The sequence below is a fragment of the Suricata suricatta genome, chromosome 2, assembly GCF_006229205.1.
Source record: "Suricata suricatta isolate VVHF042 chromosome 2, meerkat_22Aug2017_6uvM2_HiC, whole genome shotgun sequence".
Taxonomy (NCBI): domain Eukaryota; kingdom Metazoa; phylum Chordata; class Mammalia; order Carnivora; family Herpestidae; genus Suricata; species Suricata suricatta.
In genome coordinates, this window is record NC_043701.1 from 148442875 (window position 1) to 148470268 (window position 27394).

Here is a 27394-nt window from a genome sequence, read left to right on the forward strand (position 1 = left end):
TTTTTTTAATGCTTTATTTATTTTTGATACAGAAGAGACAGAGCATGAGAGGGGGAGGGTCAGAGAGAGAGGGAGACACAGAATCTGAAACAGGCTCCAGGCTCTGAGCTAGCTGTCAGCACAGAGCCTGATGCGGGGCTCGAACCCACGAACGTGAGATCTGACCTGAGCCGAAGTCGGAGGCTTAACCGACTGAGCCACCCAGGCGCCCCCCATTTGTCTTTTTTTAAAGTCTTTGTTTTAATTCCAGTTAGTTAACATTCAGTTACATTACATTAGTTACATTAGTTTTGGGTATATAATACAGTAATTCAGCACTTCCGTGCATCACCCTGTGGTTATCTCCACAGGCACATTCTTTAATCCCTGTCACTTATTTGACCCATCCTCCCATCTTCCTCTACTCTGGTAACCATCAGTTCTGTGTAATTAAGTTTGTGTAGAACAACCCATTTTTCATTGGGTTATTTGTGTATTTATTGTTGAGTCGAGACAGCCCCTTTACATATTCAACATACAAATCCCTTATTGTTTTGCAAAAAGATTTATTCTGTTCTGTGGTTGTCTTTTCACTTTCTTGATGATATCTGTTGAAGCACAGACACTTTTATTTTGGTGATGTTTAGTTTATTTTTTATTTGTGTGAGATAGGAGTCTAAATTCATTCTTTTTGCATGTTGAAGACTGTTCTTTCCCCATTGAATGGTCTTTGAACCCTTGTTGAAAAACCAGTTGGGCATAGTTACATGGGCTTATTTCTTGACTCTAAATTTTATATAAAGTCTTGCGATCCGTTGACATGACATACTCATTTCCATACTCTTAACACAGCCAATTTGTCCATTTCTTCTAGATATGGATGTTCATATTAGGTGTGCTGTATTTTTCAAGTTATTGTTAGTGGGATTGAAGTGTTCATGCCTGGATTGTCAGGCAAGTGCAGAGGTTTAACTATTACTCTTCATTATAAATAAATTGGTATAAATATTTGGAAATAATGCAAAGAAAATAGTGCAAGTAATACCTGCTTTATGCTTTTCACATGAACCTTCACAAAAAAAGTGGAATGGTCAGTTTTGTAGTTTGCTTTTTAAGATTACCATTTTTATCCTAAATATGGTGTAGGAGAGGGATTGCTTCATGCTGACTTTCAGATCCTTTACCTGGAGATAGGGGTTCATAACAGAAGAGTAGCTTAAATGGCTGTAAGGAGGAGAGGTCCTTCAAAATTCTACAGAACACTTAAAACCGTCTCTCAGATTTGTGTTTCTCTGGCATAAATAGTCCTCTTCAGGCTTGTCCTGGTCATGTACCAATGATGTAATAATGATTATTATACCAGAAGCACCCAAAGGCAGCTGTTGGCATGATGTGTGGTGGGGCTTTGGACATGGTTGGTTTGAGTTAAGTATTCCAGGAGGCCACATGGAGTTTATCATCTGTGACAGAGAACTTTGATGCATGAGTGATGAAGTGATGAAAAAACTGCTCACTTTTGACTATTGTGATCTCCCAGAGAGTATAAGACAACTAAGCAGTAAGTGGCTCATGTTTATTGTGAAAATAAATATTCAGCCCATTTGTTGGGCACAGTACTCCATCTTGTGTCAGCTTCATCAAAGACATGAGATAGAGTAGGTGATGTATAAGATGCACTAGCATTTTAGTAATTGATTAGAATATCTAGACTTTAATATCACCTACTGTATTTCCAGTTTTATTATCAGTGATCACCCACCTATTATAAAACTAGACTTTTAAAAACCATGTTCTTTTTAGCTCATTATTTCATAGTATTGATACCTTCCAGTTTCTTATTTTTGTTGCTTGTTGATCAGAGAATCTTCTGAAGGGAGTTAATTTTGTGAGTTCTGTTGCTCTTTAGTTTGGTTAAGTAACACTGTCAGAGGTGAGACCAGCCAAACACCTACCTTTAGTCCAGAGCAGAGTATGGGGAGGGAGAGGTGGAATATAAATGGCTGCCCTTCAGATGTGACCTTAAGGTTGTCAGGCCTTCTTATTTACATTCCCTGTCTACTGCCTCAGCCTCCAATGCATGGTTAATAAGTGAAGATCCCAAAATTAGAGATGCACTGTTTTAGTTTAATGTTTCCATCCTTTGTTAAAGTTCAGATAGTATGAAACATAGATTAAAGCTTATGGATAATTTGGATATATAATTGGTTTTGTATACTGAGTTTGATAGATTTCAGTGGGCACAGGGTGAGGGAATAGAGAACACACTGATCAATTACCAGGAACTTTGGAGGAATGTAGGAGAAAACCGGAAAAAAGGCAGGAGTTCTTGGAATCATTGAATCAAGCTTATTTAGAAGCTATTATTTTACCTAAGAGCAGCCTTTTCAAGATGCCAGAAATATCCATGATGACTCAATTTTCCCTGGAAAATTCTTTAGAACAGAGTTAGCAAACTACAGGTCATGGGCCAAATCTAGCCTGCCACCTGTTTCTGTAAATAGAGTTTTATTGGAACATAACCATTCTCATTCATTTGCATACTTTCTTTGACTGCTTTGACTCTACAACAGGAGAATTGAGTTTTTTAAATGTTTATTTTTTTGAGAGAGAGAGTGTGCACAAGCTTGTGTGAGCAGGGAGAGACAGAGAGAGGGAGAGGGAGAGAGAGAATCCCAACCAGACTCCAGCTGTTAGTGCAGAGCCTGATACAGGGCTTGATCTCATGAACCGTGAGATCATGACCTGAGCTGAAATCAAGAAATCAGATACTCAACTGAATGAGCCACCGAGGTGCCCCACAGAATTGAGTAGTTTTAAAAATATATGGCCCACAGTGCCTAAAATATTTACTCTCTGGCCTTTTATAAGAAAAAGTTTGCCCACAGCTGGTCTAGAGAGTCTAGACTTTCAGAAGGTTAAGCATAGATCATAGATAGCTTAAATTTATTTTAGACTTTAGAGCCTTTAATCTTACCATTATGTAGATTCAGGAGCAGTGGTTTTAAGGAAAGATCACTGCTTCTATCAGAATGAATGCTTGTGCAAGGAAAAAAATTAACTTCAAAAATATTCTATAAGGATGACACTGCTGTGTTTAAAACCTAATAGCTAGTGGAAAATTAATATCTGATTATACATGTACATGCCTCTTTCAGGTGTTCCCATCTTAACTACATGAGGAAAATGTTAAAATTTCCCCCATAAACATTTATTTTCTGTTGTTTTTGAAGACCAAGTATTTATGTCAGATACTGTAACTGGTTCACATATGATTATAAATATAAAATGCTGGTCTTACTGTTGGAAATTTGAAGTGTTATGTCAAGCTCAGTTATGTCGTGTCTTCCCTCTCTCAGCTTGAAGTCCATGGCCCAAAATGACTCTACCACTGGAGACTCTGTTCAGTAAAGAAGACAACCAGACAGGAGGCTGGGATGAGCATGCCACTGCACCAGATCTCTGCCATTCCAGCCCAGGATGCCGCCTCTGCTAGAGTCTACAGAAGTAAGACCAAAGAAAAGGAGAGGGAAGAGCAGGTATTAGGAGACCGCCTTTTTTAGTTCCACTATTTTGTAGTTCTCATTAAATACAGCCTAGAATGATAAGCTCTGATGATCAAGGTTTTCTCTAGTAATACACTAAAATATGTATGGTGTAAATAGTTGGGCTCAGAAGTCCTTTATAGATGTCTAGGTTTTCAGACTTTGGTATCACCTTATTCTGCCATGGTTATACATGACTTATTTATCTTCATTGCCTAAAATTAATAATTTTTTTCTTGTAAATCTCTGAGTAAAAGTTCTTTGACTTCTTAGAACATGATACAAAGGATAAATTAATTTGAACCAAGATTTTATAGATACCTTGTACATACTAGTCTCTCCTTGCTGCAAGGGATCATAGTCAACGTCACAGCCTCTCTCTGCCTTCATATGGCTCTTGATCTGGCTTGACAATTAAAATGCATTAGAGTCTAATGATAAAGTCAATGATAGAGGAATTCAGGACGACCAAATTCCTGGAGAAGGTGACATGTACATAGAGAACCTGCACTCTGACCTGGAGTTAGCTCAGAGAAAATAGAATGTTCCTGTTGGGAGAAATATTATATGCTGAAAGCCCAAAGGTTAAAGTAAGAGGAGTTTGAAGAGATTAAAGTAGAATAATAGGAACATAAAGGGTAGTGGCAAGATAGGAGGTTGGAAAAGTTACAGGAGTTACTGTAAGGAGTTTGGGTTTATCTTTGCTGAATGAATGATCAAATTCGCATTCTTAAAACTTTCACTCAGACTGCAGTTTGGAGAGTGAGCTGAATCAGTGGTAGGATACTAGGTAGAGGATTATTTAATAGCCTCCTTAGGCCAAGTTTGGCAAAGTTTTTCTGTAAAGGGCCAGATAGTAAACGTTGTAGACTTTGTGGGCCAGTCACGTCTCCTCAGTTCTGCCATTGCAGTATGAAGGTCATCAAAGACAGTATATAAATGAATGGTCATGACTGTGTTCCAATAAAACTTTACTTGCAAAATTTGGTAACAGGCCAGATTTGGCCTGTAGGCTGTAGTTTGCCAGTCCCTGGCCTGAGGAAAAGATGATGGTGACTTGGTCTGGGATAGGGTAGTGGGGATAGAGAGATATTTAGTTTATTAATCCACTGGACTTGATAATTGCATGTTGGGTGAGATAGGGAGGAATCAAGGATGACTCCTACTTTCCCCTTGCCTTTATCATGTGCTGCACAGACATGTGCTGATTAGTTCTCACAGCATTTCTATTTTGTAGTAATTCTTTGTTGAAGACCCTAAAGAATCCTTGTTAAATCAAAAAGTAGTAAGTCTTGTTCCAAGTTGAGTCATTATAGTTGATAGGACACATTTTTTGCCTTATTTCATAAATAATTAAAAAGAAAACAACGAATGTATCAGGGCACCTGGGTGACTTAGTCAGTTAAGCCTCAGACTCTTTATTTTGGCTCAGATCATGATCTTATGGTCCTGAGATCGAGCCCCCTGTTTGGCTCTACACTGTCCGTGGATCCTGCTTGGGATTCTTTCTCCATCTCTCTCTGCACCTCCCCTGCTCATCCATGCTCACTCTTTCGTTCTTTCTCTCTCAAAATAAATGAACTTTTTAGAAAAAACAAAAAACCCAGATCTGTTAAATCATAGCTCTTGAAGTACATGGACTACGGAAAATGAAAAGGCACCATATAAATTAAAAAGGGTCTCCATATTCTTAGTTTGTGTTTTCCATTCTTCAGTTGTTTGCATTGTCAATCTGCACCCTTTCTATTTTGCTAAGCTCTTGGGAGAAGTGTGGTCAGCATTGCTTGAAAGGCAGACCAGGGGCAGTGGTGGAGTAGATGGGTTTTGGATGTAGTATTTTCAGCATTTCAGTTTTCCCTCAACTTGCTGGAGATGGGAGCATACCCCCAAATATCTTTCCCATATTCTTTCAGTTTTCATTTAAGTTCATAGTCTTCTTTTAAGATTCATTTAAATTAAGTCTCTTGTTGTAACCCTTTAGCCCAAATGGATTTTCTAAATCAAAAATACTTTTAAATTTATTATTTATTTTTTAATTTACATCCAAGTTAGCATATAGTGCAACAATGATTTCAGAAGTAGATTGCTTAATGCCTCTTATTCATTTAAGCCCATTCCCCCCACAGCCCCTCCAGCAACCCTGTTTGTTCTCTACATTTAAGAATCTCTTATGTTTTGTTCCCTTCCCTTTTTTTATATTATTTTTGCTTCCCTTCCCTTATGTTCCTCTGTTTTGTATCTTAAATTCCTCATATGAGTGAAATTATAAGGTATTTGTCTTTATCGGACTAATCTTGCTTAGCATAATACTCTCTACTTCCATTCACATAGTTGCAAATGGCAGGATTTTATTCTTTTTGATTGCTGAACAGTACTCCATGTGTATGTTTTGTGTGTGTGTGTGTGTGTGTGTGTGTGTGTGTGTGTGTGTGTGTATCTTCTTTATCCATTCATCCATTGATGGACATTTGGGCTCTTTCCATACTTTGGCTATTGTTGGTAGTGCTGCTTATAAACATTGGGGTGCATGTGCCCCTTCAAAACAGCCCACCTGTATCCTTTGAATAAATACCTACTAGTGCAACTGCTGGGTCATTGGTTGGTTCTATTTTAATTTTTTTTAAAAAACCTCCATACTGTTTTCTAGGATGGCTGCACCAGTTTGCATTACCACCAGCAAGAGCCAAAGAGAATCTCTTTCTTCACATCCTTGCCAGCATCTGTTGTTACCTGAGTTGTTAATGTTAGCCATTCTGACAGGTGTGAGATGGTATCTCCTTGTGGTTTTGATTTTTAATTCCCTGATCATGAGTGATGTTGAGCATTTTTTCATGTGTCGATTGACCATCTGGATGTCTTCTTTAGAGAAGTGTCTTTTCATGTCTGTTGCACATTTCTTCACTGGATTGTTTGGTTTTTTTGGGTGTTGAGTTTGATAAGTTGATTATAGATTTTGGATACTAACCCTTTATTTGATATGTCATTTATAAATAACTTCTCCCATTCCATCAGTTGTCTTTTAGTTTTGCTGATTGTTTCCTTTGCTGTGCAGAAGCGTTTTAACTTGATGAGGTCCCAGTAGTTCATTTTTGCTTTGTTTTCTTTGCCTCTGGAGATGTTTTGAGTAAGAAGTCACTCCGGCCAAGGTCAAAGAGGTTTTTGCCTGCTTTCTCCTTGAGGATTTTGATGGCTTCCTATCTCCTGTTTAGGTCTTCCATCCATTTTGAGCTTATTTTTGTGTGTGGTGTAAGAAAGTGGTCCAGGTTCATTTTTCTGTATGCTGCTGTCCAGTGTTCCCAGCACCATTTGCTGAAGAGACTCTCTTTATTTCATTGGATATTCTTTCCTGCTTTGTCAAAGATTAGTTGGCCATATGTTCGTGGGTCGGTTTCGGTTTCTCTGTTCTGTTCTATTGATTGATTTTGTGCCAGTACCACACTGTCTTGATGATTACAGCTTTGTAATACAGTTTAAAGTTCCAGATTTTGATGCCTCCAGCTTTGGTTTTCTTTTTCAAGATTGCTTTGGTATTCGGTGTCTTCTCTGGTTATATACAAATTTTAGAATTGTTTGTTCTAGCTCGGTGAAGAATGCTGGTGTTATTGTGATAGGGATTGCATTGAATATGTAGATTGCATTGGGTAGCATTGACATCTTAGCAGTATTTGTTCTTCCTATCCAGGGGCATGGAATATTTTTCCATTTTTTTGTGTGTCTTCTTCAATTCCTTTCATAAGCTTTCTATAGTTTTCAGTGTATAGATTTTTCACCTCTTTGATTAGGTTTATTCCTACATATTTTATGATTTTTGGTGCAATTGTAAATAAGATTGATTCCTTGATTTATCTTTCTATTGCTTCATTATTGGTGTATAGGAACACAACCTATTTCTATGCACCGATTTTATATACTGCAACTTTGCTGAATTCATGGATCAGTTCTAGCAGTTTTTTGGTGGAATCTTTAGGGTTTTTCATATAGAGTAGTTTGTCATCTGTGAAGAGTGAAAGTTTGACTTCCTCCTAGTCAATTTGGATGCCTGTTATTCCTTTGTGTGTCTGATTGCTGAGACTTGGACTTCCAATACTATGTTGAATAATTGTGACAGAGTAGACATCCCTGTCATGTTCTTGACCTTAGGTGGTAAGCTCTCAATTTTCCCCCCAAATGGAGTTTTAAAAAAATGTTTATTTAACTATTTTGAGAGAGACAGATATAGAGTGAGTGGGGGAGGGGCATAGCAAGAGAGAGAGAAAGAGAGAGAGAGAATTTTAAGCAGGCGTGGACCTTGAGCCTAACACAGGGATCAAAAACTCCCAACTGTGATATCATGACCTGAGCTCATATCAAGAGTTGGATGCTCAACTGACTGAGCAATCCAGGCGCACCATAGCCCCAATGGATTTTTAAATACCACTAAGTAGAACATTTCTTTAGTTTATAGTGCTTGCCTGCCTATACTGAGTTGAGTTTGCTTGGTCCCTATTCATTGTAGTATTGAATTTGGACACCAGATGGCAGGAATTTCTTGGGGTGTGTGTGTGTGTGTGTGTGTGTGTGTGTGTGTGTGTGTGTGTGAGGAAGCTCTCCTTGTTAGGTGTAAAGGAAGCAGTCCAAATTTTAGACCAGGAAGAGAGATTCTTTTTGTTAAAAAACCCTATTATAGATTCATTGTGGTGGATATTCAGTAAATACTTATTGAATGGATCTATTTGATGAGGGGTTTTTAAGGTTTGGATAAGTAGTATTGACGATTATATTCATGGAATTGGGATTTTTATGAATATAATTTATTGTCAAATTGGCTAACATGCGAAGTGCTCTTGGTTTGGGGGGTAGATTCCTGTGGTTCATCATTTACATACAACACCCAGTGCTCTTCCCAGCTAGTGCCGTCCTCAATGCCCACCACCCATTTTCCCCTCTCCTCAACCCACCATCAACTCTCAATTTGTTTTCTGTATTTAAGAGTCTCTTACGGTTTGGCTCCCTCCCTCTATAAATTGGAATTTTTTATAAATTCATTTATTTTTGAGAAAGAGAAAGCACAAGTGGAGGAGGGGCAGAAAGAGAGGGAAAGAGAGAATCCCAAGCAGGGCCCACACTGTCAATACAAAGCCTGATATGGTGCTCAGACCCACAAACACTGAGGTCATGACCTGTGCTGAAATTGGGGCATTTAACCATTTGAGCCACCCAAGTGCTTCTGGAATTGTAATTTTAATTGGTATTGGGAAGAGGCACCATTCTGTTTCACTTTAGTGTAGGTAATAGTTGGAACACCTGATGGCAGTGTGACAATTCTGGGAATCAGCGAGCCAAGGTGGGTGGGCAGGTAGTGGGGTTGCAGCTGAGACAGGATCTTGAAGAGCCCCATGAGTTTTGGCAGCAGCTGGCATATTGCTGAAAATGATTTTTGTAGGTGTCAAAATTCTGAAATGTGGTGTCAGAATTGGTTTGTAAGGCACATTTTTGTCCATTAGAGTTTTTCTTTATCCAGTTTCCTTGGTACAGTGAGTTCAAAACAGAATCCTTGACTATGATTTCTGATGTCTTGTGTTTGGGAGAGGAGGCGAGGAGGGTAAGAGAAGCTCTGCACAGAGAGGCACTTCTTCCCTCCCGTCATCCAGTCTTAGAACTGGAGAGGTGACCTTTATCTCACAATCTCCAGGTAGGATAGCATGAGACAGCTCATTACATCAATGAGAATTTTATTCCTTTTGAATCTTGTCAGAAGAGAGAGGCATTGCAGTATACAGAATCAAATAATCCAGCTGTTAACATTGACAGTTTGCCAGATGTGTATAGAGGCGTGGTTCTCTAGTACCCACTGCATGAGCCTATGTCTGTGCAGTTCTAAGAAGAGTTCATGACTTTTACACAGAAGTCAATACAGTTGATGAATAAATGGATAAATTTGGTTTTAATGGTATAGGAACCACTATAGAAATAAGAGGAATGTTTTATAATTCATAAAAGTATTTCTGCTACTGTTGCTTATGAACTGGGTAGAAGTTTCCTGTGTATTTTTTTCCTTAGTGTTTTGTAAGTATTGATTGATCCATTGCCTTCCAGACTCTGGTCTGCATTTAGAAACCTGCCATGGAGGTGGTTTGCATTCCTTCTAAAGAGACATTTATTCTGGAGTGTTTTGGGGAGATATTTTCTTTTTTTTTATAGTTTAGAGAGTTATTGGTTAATTTCTAATCTAGACTTAACTGTGTTTTGTGCTTTGATGGGTCCCTTTACATTTTTCTTTCTTTCTTTTTTTTTTAAGGAGACTCCACACACAGTGTGGGTCTCAAACTCACAACCCTGAGATCAGGGGTCGGGTGCTCCATCAACTGAGCCACCCAGGTGCCCTCACCTTTACATTTTTCAAGATTATATTTTGTTATGTTTTATTTCATTAAAATTTTTTAAAAAAATATTTATTTTTGAGAGAGAGAGACAATGTGAGTCGGGGGCTGGGGGTGATCAGAGAAAGAAGACACAGACTCTGAGGCAGGCTCCAGGCTCTGAGCTGTCAGCACAGAGCCCCATGTGGGGCTTGAACCCATAAACTATGAGATCATGACATGAGCTGAAGTAAGACACTTAACTGAGCCATCCAGTCCTTCTTATTTCATTTTTAAATAGCTGTATTAAGATATAATTGTATAATTGACATACAATAAGCAGTACGTATTTATTTTTATTATTTTTATTTTTAAGTTTATTTTCAGAGAGAGACAGAGTACAAGTTGGGGAGGGGCAGAGAGAGAGGGAGACACAGAATCTGAAGACAGGTTCCAGGTTCTGAGCTGTCAGCACAGAGCCTGATGTGGAGCTCGAATGGGGGATCATGACCCAAGCTGAAGTGGGATGCTTAACCGTATGACACCCAGGCACCCCTAAGCAGTACATCTTTAAAGTGTACAGCACCTTCACAAGCAAGACTGTGAACATTTCCATCACTCCCAAAAGTTTCCTCATGCCCTTTGTAATCATTCCTTCCCACCCTTCTCTAATCCCTTCCTGAAGCAGTCATTGATCTTCTTTATTTCACTCTAGATTAGTTTGTGTTTTGTAGAGTTTTATGTAGATGGAGTTACACATCATGTACTTTTTGTCTTATTTTAAAGGTTAATTCTTTCAAAATTCATCCAAGTTGTGTGTATCAATAGTATTGTCCTTTACTTGCTGAATAGTATTCATTGTATGGATATACCACAATTTGTTTATTCATTCTCCTGTTGATGGACATTTGGATTGTTAACCAGATTTTGGTAGTTATTAATAAGGCTCCTGTTAACATTTGTACAAGCCCTTGTATGGACATATATTTCTTTTCTCTTGGGTAAATACCTAGGAGTGGAATCATATGGTAGATGTATTAACTTTTTGAGATACTGCCAAACTGTTTTCCAAAGTGATTGTACCATTTTACATTCCTACAAGAAGTAGGAGAGTTCCAATTCTTCTATATTTCTGCTAACATTTGCTATGGCTGTCTTTTTAATTTTAGTATCTAACAGGTGTATACTAGCATCTCATTGTGGCATAATTTGCATTTCTCTCATGAGTTATGATGTTGAGCATCTTTTCATGTACTTAATTACCATCCTTAATGTCTTTTTTGTTGAAAAGCCTTTTAAAATCTTTTGTCCATTTAAAAAAATTGCTGTTTTTTTATTATTGTTAAATTTTGTATTCTAGATACAAGTCCTTTTTCAGCTATGTGGTTTACAAATGTTTTCTCTCAATATCTGGATTGTCTTTGCATGTTCCTGCCTACGTCTTTTGAAGACCAAGGTTTGGTTTTAAACATTTTAATTTTGATGAAGTCAAATTTATCCTTTTTTCCCCCTCATATGTATTGTACTCTTGGTATTCTCTTAAAAAACCTTTACTTCACCCAAAGTTGCAAATAGTATCTTAGAACTTGTATAGTTTTGGTTTTACATATATGTCTGTGATCTATTTTGAATTATTTTTTGTATATTTTATGAAGTAGATATCCAGCATCATTTTTTGTGCATATGAATGCCCAGTTGTTCCAGTACCACTTGTTAAATAGACTGGAATGTCTTTTGTCCATCGCATTATTTTAAATCAGTTGCCCATGTATGTGTGTGCTTATTTCTTCTGATTCATTGACCTATTGACTATCTTTATACCAATGCAGTATCATAAACACTACAGCTTAATAACTTTTGAGAATCAGATAGTATTCTTTGATGCTGTTGTAAATAGTGCTGTTTTTTAGAATTTTAATTGCTTATTGCTAGTACATACAAATAAAATTGATTTTTGTATATTGATACTTATATCTTGTATCTTGTTTGCAGTTTTGGCAAACTCACTTATTAGTTCCAGTAGCTTTGATTCTGTTAAATTTTCTGCATGGGCAATTGTATCATCTGTGAATAAAGTTTTACCCTGCCCTTTTCTATCTCAGTGCCTCCCTGCTTTTTTGTTCTAGTGAAAACCTCCAATCCTTGTCTTGTTCCCGATCTTAGGGGAAACACCTTTATTCTTTGAATGTTAAGTATGATGTTAGCTGTATGTTTTTGGTAGATATCCTGCATCAGGTTGAAGAAGTTCCCTTCTATTTCTAGTTTGTTGAGAGTTTGATTAGGAATGGATCATGAGTTTTGTCAGATGTTTTTTGTGCCTTATCAAAGATAAAGCGGTATTAAAAATACCTTATCAAAGATAAAGCTATATTAAAAAAATTTTAATGTTTATTTTTAGAGAGCGAGCACATACAGTGGGGGGAGGGGCAGAGAAAGATGCGGACAGAGGATCTGAAGTGGGCTCTGTCCTGATGTGCGGCTTGAACTCAGGGACTGCAGGATCATGACCTGGGCTGAAGTCAGATGCTTAACTGACCGACTCATCCAGGTGTCCCTCTTTTTAAAAATGTGTTTATTTTAAGAGAAAGAGCACAAATTAGGGAGTGGCAGAGAGAGAGAATTACAAGTAGGCTCTGTACTGTCAGCACAGAGCCTGATATGGGGCTTGAACCCACAAATCATAAGATCATGACCTGAGCCAAAGTCAAGAGTTGGATGCTTAACTGACTGAGTCACCCAGGCTCCCCAGAGATAAAGCTATATTCTAGTTAAAGCCGCAAGGGCAAATTTTTGTTCAGTAATAATTATTGTGCTATCGTGATAGGGAGTAAAGTCCAGTGTGACCTGAACTCCACTGCTTTTTGTGTGTAGGTGACGGGGATGTTTTAAAAGGATAATGAAGAAGTAAAAAGGAGGAACAAATAGGAAATGAGTAGGGGCTTGATCAGAGTCAGGGATGTAGAACTTTACAAAAAGGCGGAAAAGAGTTTAGTCAGTGTGATTAAGCCATCTGGGTTTACCACCTGGTGCTTATGCAAGTTAGGCTTATACTTTCCCATAGAGATTGGGAGGTAGCGGCTCTATCTTCACATATTGGCTGGGACAAACAGTAAATGCTTTTGGCAATCTTGAGTTTTCCCCGGAGGAATGTAAGAGGGTTGGAATCCTCTCCTCCTAGGGACACAGCCGTGAGAAGTTAGAAACTACACTAGTGTTTGTTCAAGTCTTTTAATGCAGAGATTTGGAAGGAGTCATATGTACCAGAGAGTTCTTGCAGTTCTAAGTTTACTGAGGTGAGCATAATGGTTTTTATCATTTTGTGTATTTTTCAAGGATATTCGGGGAAAACTAATAGGATATCTTTATGTATGGATATAGAGATTTATTATGGGAATTGGCTCACATGATTATGGAGGTTGAGAAATCTGTCCAACTGTTATTTGCAGCCTGGAGAACCAGGAAGTTTGGTAGTATAATTTAGTACAAATCCAAAGGCCTAAGAATCAAGGAAGCAGATGACATAAGTCTCAGTTTGATTCCAAAGACTGCAGTCTGAAGGCCTGAGAACCAGGAGTGCTGATATCCAAGGGCAGTGTAAGATGGATGTTCTAGCTCAAGCAGACAGAAAAAATTCACTCTTCTTCTCTTTATTTTACTCAGGCCCTCACTGGTTTAGATAATGCATTGGGGACATTGAAATACAAACATCTTCTGGAAATGCCTTCATAGAAGCACCCAGAAATAATGTTTTATCAGCTATCTGGGCATCTATTAGCCCAGTCAAGTAGACACATCAAAGTATCCATCACAGTCTGTTAATATGGCAAAGTGCCCTGTTTTTGCTTTTTTTTTTTTTTTAATGTTAAACCAACCCAACATTTCTGGAGTAAAGCATACTTAGTTATAATGTATTAATATATTAATATATGGTTGGATGGGAGTTGCTAAAATTATTGCCAAGACTTTTTGCAACTGTGTTCAAAAGGTATATTGGTTCATAGCTTTCTTTGATTGTAATGGTTTTGTCTGATTTTGTCATAGGGACAATAACTGGCCTCATTCAATGATTAAGGAATTATTTCCTCCTCTTTAGTATTTTAGAAGAGTTTAAATAGAGTTGGCATGGGGCGCCTGGGTGGCTCAGTCGGGTAAGCATCCGGCTTTGGCTCAGGTCATGATCTCAGTTTGTGGGTTCGAGCCCCATGTCGGGCTCTGTGCTGACAGCTAGCTCAGAGCCTACTTCAGATTCTGTGTTTTTCTTTCTCTCTGACCCTACCCTGCTCACGCTGTCTCTCTCTGGCTCTCAAAAATTAAAAAAAAAAAAAAAGTAAATAAATAGAGTTGGCATTAATATTTCTTCCATAAGGTTGGTAAAATTAACCAGTGAAGCCATCTGGGTCTGGAAATTTTTTGTGATAAAGTTTTAAACTACAGTCGCAATATCTTTAATATAAGGCTATTTAAGTTATCTGGGTTTTTTTCTTGAATGTATTTTGATAGTTTGTGTCTTTCATGGAATTGGTCAGTTTCGTTGTTGAATTTATTGGTATAAAGTTGTTTATAATGTTTCCTTATTGTCTTAGTCCATTCTGGGTTGTTAAAACAAAATACCTTGGACTTGGTTACTTATAACAATAGAAAATTATTTCTCTTAGCCCAGATCAAGCATTATCCAGGGTGTGAGGGTTTTCTTCTGGGTTACAGACATCTCATTATATCCTCACGTGACAGAAGGGGTGAGTGATATTTCTAAGGCTTCTATAAGGACATTAATCCATGCATGAGAGCTCTGCCATTTGACCTAATCTCATGCAAAGCCCCCAGTTCCTAATACAATCACATTGGGCCTTAGGATTTCAACTTAGGAATATGAATTTGGGGGAGACACAAACATTCAGCCTGTAGCACCAATTATCCTTTTTCCTTTATCATCTGGTCACAGGTTTATCAATTTAAGTGATCTCAAAGAATTCTTTCAGTTTTATAGATTTTCTCTGTTGTCATTTTTTTCCTTTCCTTTTTTTTTTTTCCTTTGACTTTTGCTTTGATAGGCATCATTTTGTTTCCTCTGTTTCCTTTGAGTATAATTTGCTCTTCTTTTTCTAGCTTCTTAAGGTAGAAGCCAAGGTTATTTATTTGAGATCTTTCTTATTTTCTAATGTAGGTATTTAGCAATTAGAAATTTCCTAATTCCTGCTTTTGTGGCATCCAACAAATTTTGTTGTTGAGTTTCATTTTCATTCAGCTCAGAGTACTTTCTAACTTCCTTTTGATTTCTTCTTTGATCCATGGCATTTTTAAGTATGTTATATAATTTTCAAAATTTCTGGACTTTCCAAGATCTTGCTTTTATTTATTTCTAATTTAATTCTGTTTTGGTCTGTAGACATGTTTTAAATAAGTTAAATCCTTTAAAACTTATCAAGACTTGTTTTATGGCACAGAACATGATCTCTTTTGGTAAATGTGCTGTGTACACTTTAGAAGAATGTGTATTCCTCTATTCTTGGATGCTGTGTCCTAAAAATGTCAGTCAGGTCAAATTGAAAGTGTTTTCCAAGTTTACTCTATCCTTGAATCTAATTGTTCTGTTGGTTGAAAGAGCAGTAGTGAAATTGCTGATGGTAATTATGGATTTGTCTTGTTTTCCCAGTTTTGCTACATGTATTTGATGCTCTGTTATTAGGTGCATAAACATTTGAGATTGTTTGAGCTTCTTGATAAATTATTATTGATATTATTATTATGAAATGATTATTTTTATTGTGGCGATAATATATTTTGCTCTGAAATCTACTTTGATAATAATATAGGCATTGCAGCTTTCTTTTGGTAAGTGTTAATAGCGTATCATCTTTTCTGTCTTTCTGCTTTTAACCTATTTGTGCCTATATATTTTCAGTTCTTTTGTATAAGCAGCATGCGGTTGGGTCTTCTTTATCCAGTGTGACAGTCTCTGCTCTTTATTTAGATGTTTGGACCATTTATATCTAATGTCATTATTGATACAGTTAGGTTAAATCTTCCTATTTGTTTTCTGTTTGTTTCATCTGCCTTTGTTTTTTCTTTTCATCTTCAGCCTTAATTATTTGTAAGATTTAATTTTTTATTCTTTTTTAAAGTTTATTTTTGAGAGAGAGAGTGAGAGTGTGTGCACACATGCACAAATGGGGGAGGGGCAAAGAGAGCGAGGAAGAGAGAGAGAGGAAGAGAGAGAGAACCCCAAGAGTGTCTGTGCTACACTGTCCCTTTAGAGCCAGATGTAGGGCTTGATCTCACAAACTATGAGACCGTGAACTGAATTGAAATTAAGACTCAGTCACTCAACTGACTGAGCCAGGTGCCCCACAGTTTTTATTCTCTGTTGGCTTATAAGCTATAATTTTGTTTTAGTGTTTTTTAATTTTCATTTTTCAGGGTTTATAATAGTTTACCTTTTAACTTGTCACATTCTGTCTTAAAGTGATAATACTTAAATATATTGTAAAAACCTTAAAACAGTATACTTTCATTTCTCTCCTGGCTTTTATGATATTATTATCATACATTTGTCTTATATATGTGTTATAAACCCCAGAATTACAGTATCAACATTTTAAAAACAGATTAAAGTGATTTAAAAAATCTATTTACCTTATATATATCATTTCTGGTGTTCATTGTCTCTTTGTGAAGGACTTTAACATTTTTTGTAGTGTGAGTTGGCTGGTAATGAATTTTTCAGCTTTATTTTTTTTTCCCTTTTTTTCTTGTGTCTAGGGTTTGTTGAACTTTGTGGACTTGTGAATTTACAGTTTCCATTGAATTTGAAATATATTTTTCTGTTCTCCCCTTCTTTGGGGGACTTGATTTCATACATTAACTCTGGTAGTTGTCCAATGTTATGTTTCAATTTTTAAAAATTTTATATTTTCTTTTTATGTTTATTTTGGGTCATTCTAATTGCTGTGTTTGTAATTTTATTAATCTTTTCTTTTTCACTGTCTAACCTGCTGTTAATCTTTCTGGTGTATTTTTCATCACAGTTTAGTTTGGATCCTTTCTTTATATCTTTCATGTCTCTGTCCAACTTTTTGTTCATAAGATCCAAATTGACCTTTAAAAGTTTTATTTAAAAATAAAACTCGGGGCGCCTGGGTGGCTCAGTCGGTTAAGTCTTCGGCTTCGGCTCAGGTCAGATCTCACATTTGTGGGTTCTAGCCCCGCGTCAGGCTCTGTGCTGACAGCTAGCTCAGAGCCTGGAGCCTGCTTCCGGTTCTGTGTCTTCTTCTCTCTCTGCCCCTCCCCCTCTCATGCTCTGTCTCTCTCTGTATCAAAAATAAATAAAACCTTAAAAAAAATTAAAAAAAATAAAAATAAAAATAAAACTCATGGATGCCTGGATGGCTCAGTTGGTTAAATATCCGACTTTACCTCTGGTCATGATTTCATGGTTCGTGAGTTCGAGCCCCACATCCAGCTCTGTGCTGACAGCTCAGAGCCTAGAGCCTGCTTCAGATTCTCTCTCTCCCTCTCCCACTCCCCCTCTCTCCCCCTCTCTCCCTCTCTCTCTTTCTCTCTGCCCCTCCCTTGCTCATACTCTGTCTCTCTCAAAAATAAACATTATGATTTTTTAATAAAAAAATAAAAGGAAAACTCAGTTAAGCTATGAGGTGGTAGATACCTTTGTAGACTTTTTTCTCTAATTTCAGCATAGTTGTAGTATCTTGGATACATTTCCATTTGGTTACTTGAAATTCTTCTGTGTTTCTTCACCAGTTCTCTTTTCTTTTTTCACACAAATAATTCCACCATTTAAAAAAATCCACGTTTTTCTCATTCTTCTGTTGCATTTCCCCATTATATAATGTTTTTCCTGTGTTCAGGCCTGTTTTAAAATATCCTTCTGTGCACTTAAGTAGGATTATTAACATGTATTTTTAAAGTCTAAAAGACAATTTTGTATTTGTCCATCAAATCAATGTTTAGAAATACACATTTCATTTGACAGTGTTTGTAAATTATTTTCCAGAATTATTTCCTTTTTACCCTGTTATTAATAGGGTCCACTGTAAGCAACAGCATTATTTCCAGTTAGTGTAAGGAGAGGGATTTAATACAGGGAAGTAGTAGATGCTTGCAGAGTAATGCAAGGGCTGGAGGAGCAGCCGGGGTTTCCAGGAACAGCTAATCCCAGCACCCTTGGACTGCTCTGGTGAGATCGGCTGACAAATCAGAAAGTTGCTCTTGCCGTATCTTATGGAAAAAGTCACTATCTTTACATAGCTGGAAAAGCTGCCACATTGCTGCGGACTTGAGTAGGAAGAGGCTGCTGGCCCTAGAATCACTCACGTTTGCCGTGATCTAGATGAGCGAAGCGGACGCCCTGCCCTCTGCTTTCCACCTGTGTGTCATCTTCAGACCAGAGCTCTGAGTGTCAGTGCATTGAATAAGCACAACCTAATTGTGTCTAGAACACTTATTACAAGGTTGTTCAGAAAATACGTTTCTGGGGGCGCCTTGGTCGCTCAGATGGTTGAGCATCTGACTGTTAATTTCGGCTCAGGTCACAATCCCAGGGTGATGGGATCAAGCCCTGCCTTGGCGTCTGCACTGAGTGTGGAATCTGCTTGGCATATTCTCTCTGTCTCTGTTTCTTTCTCTCTCTAAAAGAAAAAAAAAAAGGAAATACATTTTTTCACTTTCTTTTTCATACCCCTTTAACGTGAAATTGATCTGGGTGGAATGAACTGGCCCATATCAAGATAATTCAGCAGTTAGCTTACATTGGAACAGTAAGTAGGCTCCATGGAAAAAGAAAAGTGGTATTTTTTAAATGTATTTATAAACAGTTCTGTTACTAGCCCTTTGGCTTCAACATCTTGCTTCTGATTTTACCATCAAGCATCAGGGTGATGCTTATCTATTTTTTTTTAATGCTTCTACACATATGTTTATAAACACTTGTATCTTAATACAATGTTACTGGAAAAATGGTTTATATGTACTGTAGTTTCAGTGAATTACTCACAGAGCTATTCCATTTGCTTCTACACATAAGTTTACATGCACTTACAGGATGATGATTGTCTAACCACATTTATATTTGCTATGAAATATGAATGTTGGCAGCTAATACTGTGCTCATCTTTACCTGACATAATCTGAAAAGATGACCTCTCAATTGATTATAGTATTTTGAGGCATAATCCCTACACTTTTATCTCTTATTTTCTTTTTTCTATTTGATAAATCATTTTCTTTTAAATCATAAAAGCCTAATATAGGGAACCTGGAGAAAGCAGTCTGTATTTTAACATCCCAGAATCTTCAGATTCTAGTCTGACTCCAGTTTAAATGCTCCCGGGATCCCTCTACACCAACTCCCAGTTTAATGCTTTAGCCTGCTCTGTATCATTGTGCTTTGCTTGTTCTTGGGGTACCATTAGAAGGCATCTCCCATGGCACTGACCCTATACTTCCAGAGGCAGATCTATTTTTTGCTGGCGACCAGTGATTTGAGATCCAATGTTAAGAACAGACTCTCTGTAGCTTTCTTTTATTGGTGGTCTTTTTTCTTCAGGAACCATTAGTCTTATTCTGCAACATAAAAATCATTGTTTAATTTATTACAGTTAAGTTTCTCAGCATTCTAATTGTTCTCTTTTGGACCATTCCTAGTATTTTTTTTAATATAAGTGTGTTTAAATGAAGAGATACATATACGTCTTTAAAATATACCTGCTGCAAATTACTGTCTCTGGTAGGTATCACTCTGTGAGATCATTTGTGTGACTTCTTGAATCATCTGTCTGCTTTATCTTCAAGAGATTAATTTTCTCATACCTTTATCTCCAAGAGATTAATATTCTCATACCTAGAAACAAGGGTTTCTTTTGTCATCTGTTTATCTTTGCTTGATCCCTGGAGTCATTTTTAAAAATCTACTTCCTAGCATGTTTTTCCTGTCTGGTAATCGAATCTATCATTGTAACTCCTACTTTGGTCAAGCACTCACATAAAGTTGTAGCACACTCACTGTCTAAGAAACAAATTCTGATAAATTCTTTTCTAAATTTCTATCTTGTAAGACTTTTTTTTTTTAAGAATGAAGAAATAAGCTTATGTGTGTTTTTCTAGAGATAAAAAAAGCATACTATTATCAAATATTAAATACCAGTTGATCAGTTTGAATTGTTACATTTTCTATTGCATACATTAATTTTGAAGCTTGAATGCAGATAAAATTACATACAATTTTGGGGTCCTGCCATTTTAAATATTCTTAGTCAAAAGCCAACAGTAGGGACACCTGGGTGGCTCAGTGAGTTAAGCATCCGACTTCGGCTCAGGTCATGATCTGAGTTTGTGGGTTCGAGCCCTGCATTGGGCTCTGTGCCAACAGCTCAGAGCCTGGAGCCGGCTTCAGATTCTGTGTCTCCCTCACTCTCTCTGCTCCTCCGCTGATCACACTGTCTCTGTCTCTCAAAAATAAATAAATGTTAAAAAAAAAATCTTAAAAAAAAAAAGCCAACAGTATTGGTTCTAGCTATTCTATGCATTAAAGGCCACTTTCCTCAGCCAATTCTCGTACAAGTCTTGGACTGGTAATGGTTTGCTGTTTATTTATTTGGTATGGAGATGGAAGAATGCACAGAACGACTGTAGCTGACCTCTGTGATGTTGACCTAGTGAGAGTTTGTCAGATGAGAGTCCATGTCATATAGGTAAAACCGAGAGTCTAGTTTGGTTATGAAATGAAACATTAGCAGTTGGCTTTAGTGTGTTGCATAAAAGTTGAATGAGGATAGTGCATGAATATCTTTGTCTAGGTCTTACTTTGTGGTTTGTTGGTTGTCAGTGTTCTCTTACAGGTGTCCTACCTGCATTAAACGACCAGGTGGCAGATCAGTTTTCAGATTTTCTGTCAGTAACCCTGTTGAAAACCACTTAAATTGGCTTTTAAATGCAGAAATGAAAAAATACTGTAGTCATAGTATCCTATAATATTTGTTAGTGGATTTTATATCTGACATCATTGAGAAGACTTCTTTATCTTACACAACTGAAGAAGCAGGTCCAAAGAGAAATGCCTTACCCATGGACACTTGAATTTGTATTATATTTCTTCTGTATTATTTTGTTTCCTCTTAAAAGTGTTTTCACATGAATATAAACCATGCACACATTTATACTCTTGTTTATTTATGCAACAAGCAGATATTAACAGTATATTACGTACTGGAAAGAATTTTGTCCTTTAGAAGCCTGTAAGGTAGCAGGGAGCTAGGAAGAGCCATGTCACAGAATGCAGTGAACGCTCTGACAGCAGCTTCCTGTATTGCAATTGGAGATTTTTTGATGATGTGGCTAGTTATGCTTTTGTTTTTGTTTATCCCATTTCTGCTTGGAATTTAAGTGTGCTGTACAGTTTTTGAAGTTGAGGAACCAGGGCACTTGGGTGGCTCAGTTGGTTAAGTGTCCAGCTTCAGCTCAGATCATGATCTTATGGTTTGTGAGTTTGAGCCCCACATCAGGCTCTGTGCTGACAGTTCAGAGCTTGGAGCCTGCTTTGGATTCTGTGTCTCCCTCTCTCTCTTCCCCTCCCTTGCTCATGCTCTGTCTCTCTCTCTCTCTCTCTCAAAAATAAACATAAAAAAAAAAGTTGAGGACCCAGGTCTTTCTTCACTTTTGGAAAGCCCTCACTCATTGTTTCCTCTTCGTTCTCCCTTTCTGGGAGTAAAGCTCACTGTCTTCTTCCATGCTTCTTGTCTCTCTGTCTCTGTGTGCCTCACTCTGGGGATTTCTTCACTTAACTTCTCTGCTGCTAAGGCCTAGTTGTGCCACTGAGATTAAATTTCAGTGTCTACATGTTTTTATTTCATAAATCTTTAAAATAATTTCCTGTCTTAACATTATGTTATTTTTTTATGTATCTCTGTGAACATATAGTTCAGGTTTTTTCCCTTAGGCTTTAAAGGCTAATGCTTTGACTTTACATATTTTTCCTTGCTCTTGGATCCTAGGAATTTTTTCTTCTTGGTTTGAGCTTGGCTGTATATTAAAAATTACTTTGCTGGGTGCCTGAGTAGCTCAGTTGGTTGAGCGTCCAACTCACAGTCATGGGACTGAACCCACATTGAACTCTGTGCTGAGCATGGAGCCTGCTTAAGATTCTCTCTCTCTTTCCCCTATGCTCATTCCCTCTCTCTCTCTTCCTCCTTCTCAAAAAAAATTTTTTACTTTGTCATATTTTTTCCAGGATTTCTATGTGAATAGAGATGGGATTGGGGGTTGTATTTTTTGGTGTAGCTCAGAAGTCCCAGTTTCCTCAATGTACTATGAGTTGTGTGTATATATATAGAAACAGTTCTCCTATAAGTGTTACCTAAAACTCTAGTTCAGAAAATTCTTCACATTTTACAGTAAATGTGGTTGATACATTGGAGTGTAAGTGGAGGTATGCAGCCCATTAATTATTCACTTCACATGTAGCCATTTCTACTGCATCTATTTAAAAAATTTTTTTTAATGTTTATTTATTTTAGAGAGAGAGAGAGAATGTGAGTGGAGGAGGGGCAGAAAGAGAAGGAAACACAGAATCTGAAGCAGGCTCCAGGCTCTGAGCTGTCAGCACAGAGCCTGATGCAAGGCTTGAATTCACGAACTATGAGATCATGACCAAAGCCAAAGTTGGACGCTCAACTGACTAATCCACCCAGGCACCCTGAATTCTACTGCATCTAAATAGGTCGAGCTACTACTAAGAATTTATTTTATTTAACTTAACATAGCATACATATACTTATATCATGATTATTTTGGACTTTACGCATATTAACTCAGTGAATTCATTGGATCCTTGTTCAAGTACTATTAGGTAGGTATTATCATTGCGTTCTAATTTTATAGATGAAGCACTGGACAGTTAGATGAGCTGCCCTGGGTTCCCCTCTTGGCGGTTGGCGAGTATTAGAATTGGTATTCAGACCCAACCTCCACACTCATACTCTTCATTTAATTGCTTTTTGCATGCTGCTCTGCCAGCCACTGGCCTTTATCTTTGCAAACCACATGTCCCTCCTAATGAAACTCGCCCAGCACTGTTCACACTGTGTCTTCATCCCTGCTGCACTCAGTAAGTCTATACTGAGCTCGACTCGGTTTGCTTCCTTATGTCTTTATCTTCTCTCTTCATTTATTTGTTCTTTTTTTTTTTTTGGAACAAATATATATTAAGCACCCATTACATGGTGCGTGCCATTAGGCATTGAGCATAAATGCTGCGTAACCGAGAGATGCACTCTGTGCTGCCCGGATCTCTCCCAAGCCTTGTGCTTCTGTCAGCCACACCTCAGCTGTAGTCTGGGTCCTGGTCGGCTCTGCTGCTACAGTGGCCTGCATGTTCATCTCCAGGCTTCAGCCTCCCTCTTCCTGCTCTGCACGCTGCTGGCTGGAAAAATAGGCAGTTATCCAGTTCGGTGTGGTAAGTGCCATAGTCCAGAGAAGTATCCTGACCCAGTCTTGTGGTGACAAGGAAGCTTTTCTGGAAGAAGAGATGTCAAAGATGAGTTTTAAGAAGTAAGAGTTAGTTGAAGATAGAGGAGAAGTGTGGTACAGTATGAGGCAAAAATTCCTAGGGAAGAGCACGTGCTATGTTTGAGTACTGAGAAAAACTCATTATGCTAGAACTTGAAATGTAAGGTAGGTGCGGTGAGATGAGGTGGGAGCACCCACAGTGGTGCTAAGGGGACTGAAACAGTGAAGGGTAGGTGTCTGTGTTTTGGTGAAGGGGACCAGTGGGGAGAGCACTCAGAAAACTAATGCTATGGTCCGTGTGATGATGGCCTAAACCAGGGAGGTGGTATCGGGTGGGAGAAGTGAGCAGATCACAAGGAGATGGATAGGAGGTGGGATCGATGACAGTGCTGGTGGTTGATGGAATGTGGCGGTCATGGGAAGGGGACATCTGGTCGAAACATTCACTTTGACAGAGGAAGGGCAGCTGGTTAGCTGGAAGCATGGTGAACTTGAACATACAAGTGTGAGGTACTTGTGGGTAGGCCACCTGAAGGTATTCAGAATTCTCAGTATCTAGAGAAAAATATATCTAAGCAAGAGATAGAAATTTTGGAGTTGGATAGCATATAGACAGTAAAGGAGGCCCTAGAAATAGATAAAATTGTCAGTTAGAATGAATAGCCTCAAAGAAAAGAGGGAGTATTACAGGACACTGCGGAGTCATCATCTTGAGTCACTGTCTCACAGACACCACTTATCATGACAGCAAGCACCCCATGCTGACTTCTGGTGCTTGCTGTATTTCAGAATATTTTATCTTTCTTCCATGCCACTGTTGGATAGGCCATGATACATTGCCCCTTTTTTTCAGTCATCTTAATACTGAGTCTGTGTGTTTAGCCTATAAAGAATTCAATGTACTACATTTCAGAAGCCTATCTTTTTTTAAATACAAGGAGGACTGCTTATGGATTCATAGTATTTAGGTAACGTGTGAATAACTAGTAGTGGTTAGAGTTATAAGAAAGTTTAATTAATATATTTTGCCTTGGGGCTTTGGTTTTGAATAAGGCTTAGGCTAATGGAGGCATAATGCTTATGTATTATTAGTTGTGTGATTAGCATTTATAAGCAGAGTCACACACCCAAATTGTGAAAGACATGCAACGAGTGATTCATTCATACTGTACTCCAAGATTCATCGATGGCTGTTCCTTGAGAGCAGAGGTCTTTCCTTCAAATACACTGTGTGACCTCGGATTCTGCTGAACTGGGAGGAGCCTCTGCGTATCAGCACAGTTCTTGTGGTCACTCAGTGAGTGTCAGTGTCCGTTTTTCTTGACCTCAATGGCCTTCCCATACCAGTGCACTGATAGCAGTTGTCACCTCACATGTTACAGACACAGAGACTAGGGTCTTTTAGTAAGTGGACTTTCATGACTTCAAAAAAATTATTCCATTAAGCTCAAGATAATATTGAGTGTTTTGAGGAGAATTTGAACTTTGAGCCCTTAAAAAATTATTTATTATGAAAAACAAAAATATGGGGGGAACTATTTTAGATCCAAAGAGGTTTAACAACTAAATGGAACCTGCTAGGTAGACTCCATTTGGAAGTGCATTTTCTGAACTCCTCTGATGGATACATTGACGAAAATGACTTCATCTCTTCCACCGCCCAATTAGCTGTTCTTTAATGAAGACCTTTGGAGGGAGAAACCTTTCAGAGAGAGCAAAATAAGTTTAAGTGATAAAAATGTTTTTTAAAAAGTAACGTATTTAAAGATAAGCTAATTTTTTTTCGCTCTTCTCAGTTCTTAGTTGCTACGATGGGTCATAGCCATAGAATAATGCATATTTGAATAACTGCAGCAGTAACTTGTTAGTGAAGTAGATTGTTTTAAATGTGACTAGAATATTTTCTTGGACTATACAGTTTTTCAAGGTATTTCAGGTAAAATATGAAGATAAAAATATTTTGTGATTTCTTTCAGATAAAATGGGTATCATTCAACAAATTTAATGCCTCTTTATTGAATCATATCTTGAAGTATTTATTCTAGTTATATATAATTCTCAAAATATTTTGTATTAATAAGAATTGAAATTATATTCTTGCTGCCAGGCTGATTTTTTTTTTTTTAAGCAGTACGGTAATTATAGTCCGTTTTAGTAGTCTTACCTTGGTATTTGCTCCCCATCCTCTCGTGAGTGGTGGAATGGAATTCATAGCCTGCATCAGTCTTTAGAACATCACAAAAGCACATGATTGAATTCCCTTGGAAACCTGGTGACTGGCTCAGGTCTGAATCTTACTTGACATCTATTTTAGACCCTGGTCCCATTGTAAGTCTAATATTGCTTTATCCAAAACATATGAATCTTCATTTGTACTTTTTATCCTGGCCTATGCTGCTTGAGCACTAATTTTTCTAATATTGAAGGAACCTAATTTGGTATAATTTGGCTTACTAAATTTTAAGTTTATTATATACTGTGTATTATGTCAAGTATTCAAGGATTGCTTCAATGTTTAAGAATGTTATTGTGAATACTATGTTTTTTCCTATAAGTAGGTCTGCATAAGGTACTTATGAATTATCTAATTTATATGCCCATTAGGTACTCCATTCTTCCTCTCCATTCTCCATTCTCTTCCTCTGTGAATGGGTTGTAGTGGGTAGAAATGTAAAAGAAAGAAATTAGCACCTGTATCTCTGATGTGACACTTAAAAAATTCTACCATGTGATTGTTACCTGTTAGTTATTTGTTTATGTCCCATAATGGAGTATGAATTCCTTACTGTTAGGAATGGTTTTCTTTGCCCCTGGCTAGAGCTTTAATTGGAGGGAGGAGGGAAAACACAGAGGGGACCACAGAGGAAGGGGTTGCGCAGGACCCATGAAGCACCCAGCCTTGACAGCGGGTGTGGGGGAATGTGTGCAAATGGAGTACACTTCTAGCTTTGGAGGCAGTACTAGGACTGAGGACATGTGGAGCGGGGGTACTAGGGACTACAGGGGTGCCAAGCTGCATTCCAGCACTAGGGTGCAAGGGTCCTGAGAATGGATGGTATTTTATTCATCAACAGGAATCTCTTGTAGCATATAGTTAGGCCGGTTTGAACGAAGATATACTCCATCTTTTGTAAATGGTAATTGTACTTCTATTGGGATGTTTATATTTTCATGTTAAGAGCAGGTCAGAAAAGTATACAGTTGACATTTGGGAAACTCTGAGAAAGATTGTCTTGTGCACACTTCTTCCCTGCACATCTGTCAGAGCTGTAGCTGTGGGATTCCCAATGCTTCTGTTATAAAATGGCAACATCCTCAGGTACTCTGATAAGTGGTTTGAAAGCTAGGTGGCTTTACTTAGTGTATGATGAATGCTTTATTAGAAGCATTGTGGTCTAGAGCAACGATATGATACTGGTGGCTTCGAGAATGCTCTTGTATGTGGCAGATAAGTGAGAAGAGGGCTCTAGGTAGAAAACTATACCAGTGTCTGGGGGCACAGTTTACTGCTGAGCTGTTATCGGCAGGCCAGGCAAGGACTGGCATTACAGAGATAATGCAGAAAGGTCTGCTTGGTTCCCACACAGTGTGATCTCTTGGGTAACTTTTTAGTAACTGAGGAAGACCAGTCCTTCTGAAAGGCCCAAACAAGCATATGGTAGAGGTCAGAGCAAACCAGAGAGCTTGTCCAGAGTATTAGGCAACATTTGAAGGAGCAGGTTTTAAGATCATGGCAAGCCAAGGTTCATCAGGTCAGGGTCTTTGGAGGTCGCAGAAAAAAGCCATGAATGGTTGTCGACTACAGGCAGGTAGGGTTTATATTTTCTGCTGCTTCAGGAACACGTCATTGTAATGGTCTTAAGAATTTGAAGGTCTTAGTTGGAGCATCATCAGTGGGGGTCATACATGTGTACCGTAATCAAACTGCAAACTCTGGATTCTGTCTCACCTAGGGCTGTGTTTTCTGCATTTCGTGTGGCACTGTGAGAATAGAATTGGAAGTACTGTGAGGCAGTC

At 38.0% G+C, this 27394-nt stretch overlaps 1 protein-coding gene across 2 annotated transcripts in view; it reads left to right on the plus strand.

Annotated features, from left to right (window-relative positions):
• Positions 1-27394, plus strand: part of MARCHF8 (membrane associated ring-CH-type finger 8) — a 116517-nt gene that overhangs the window by 39334 nt on the left and 49789 nt on the right. For both annotated transcript variants that reach the window (XM_029932145.1, XM_029932144.1), the window contains exon 2: positions 3336-3515. In XM_029932145.1, coding sequence (XP_029788005.1) covers positions 3414-3515 — 102 coding nt within the window. In that variant the 5' untranslated portion in view covers positions 3336-3413. The remainder of the gene's footprint in view (positions 1-3335; positions 3516-27394) is intronic.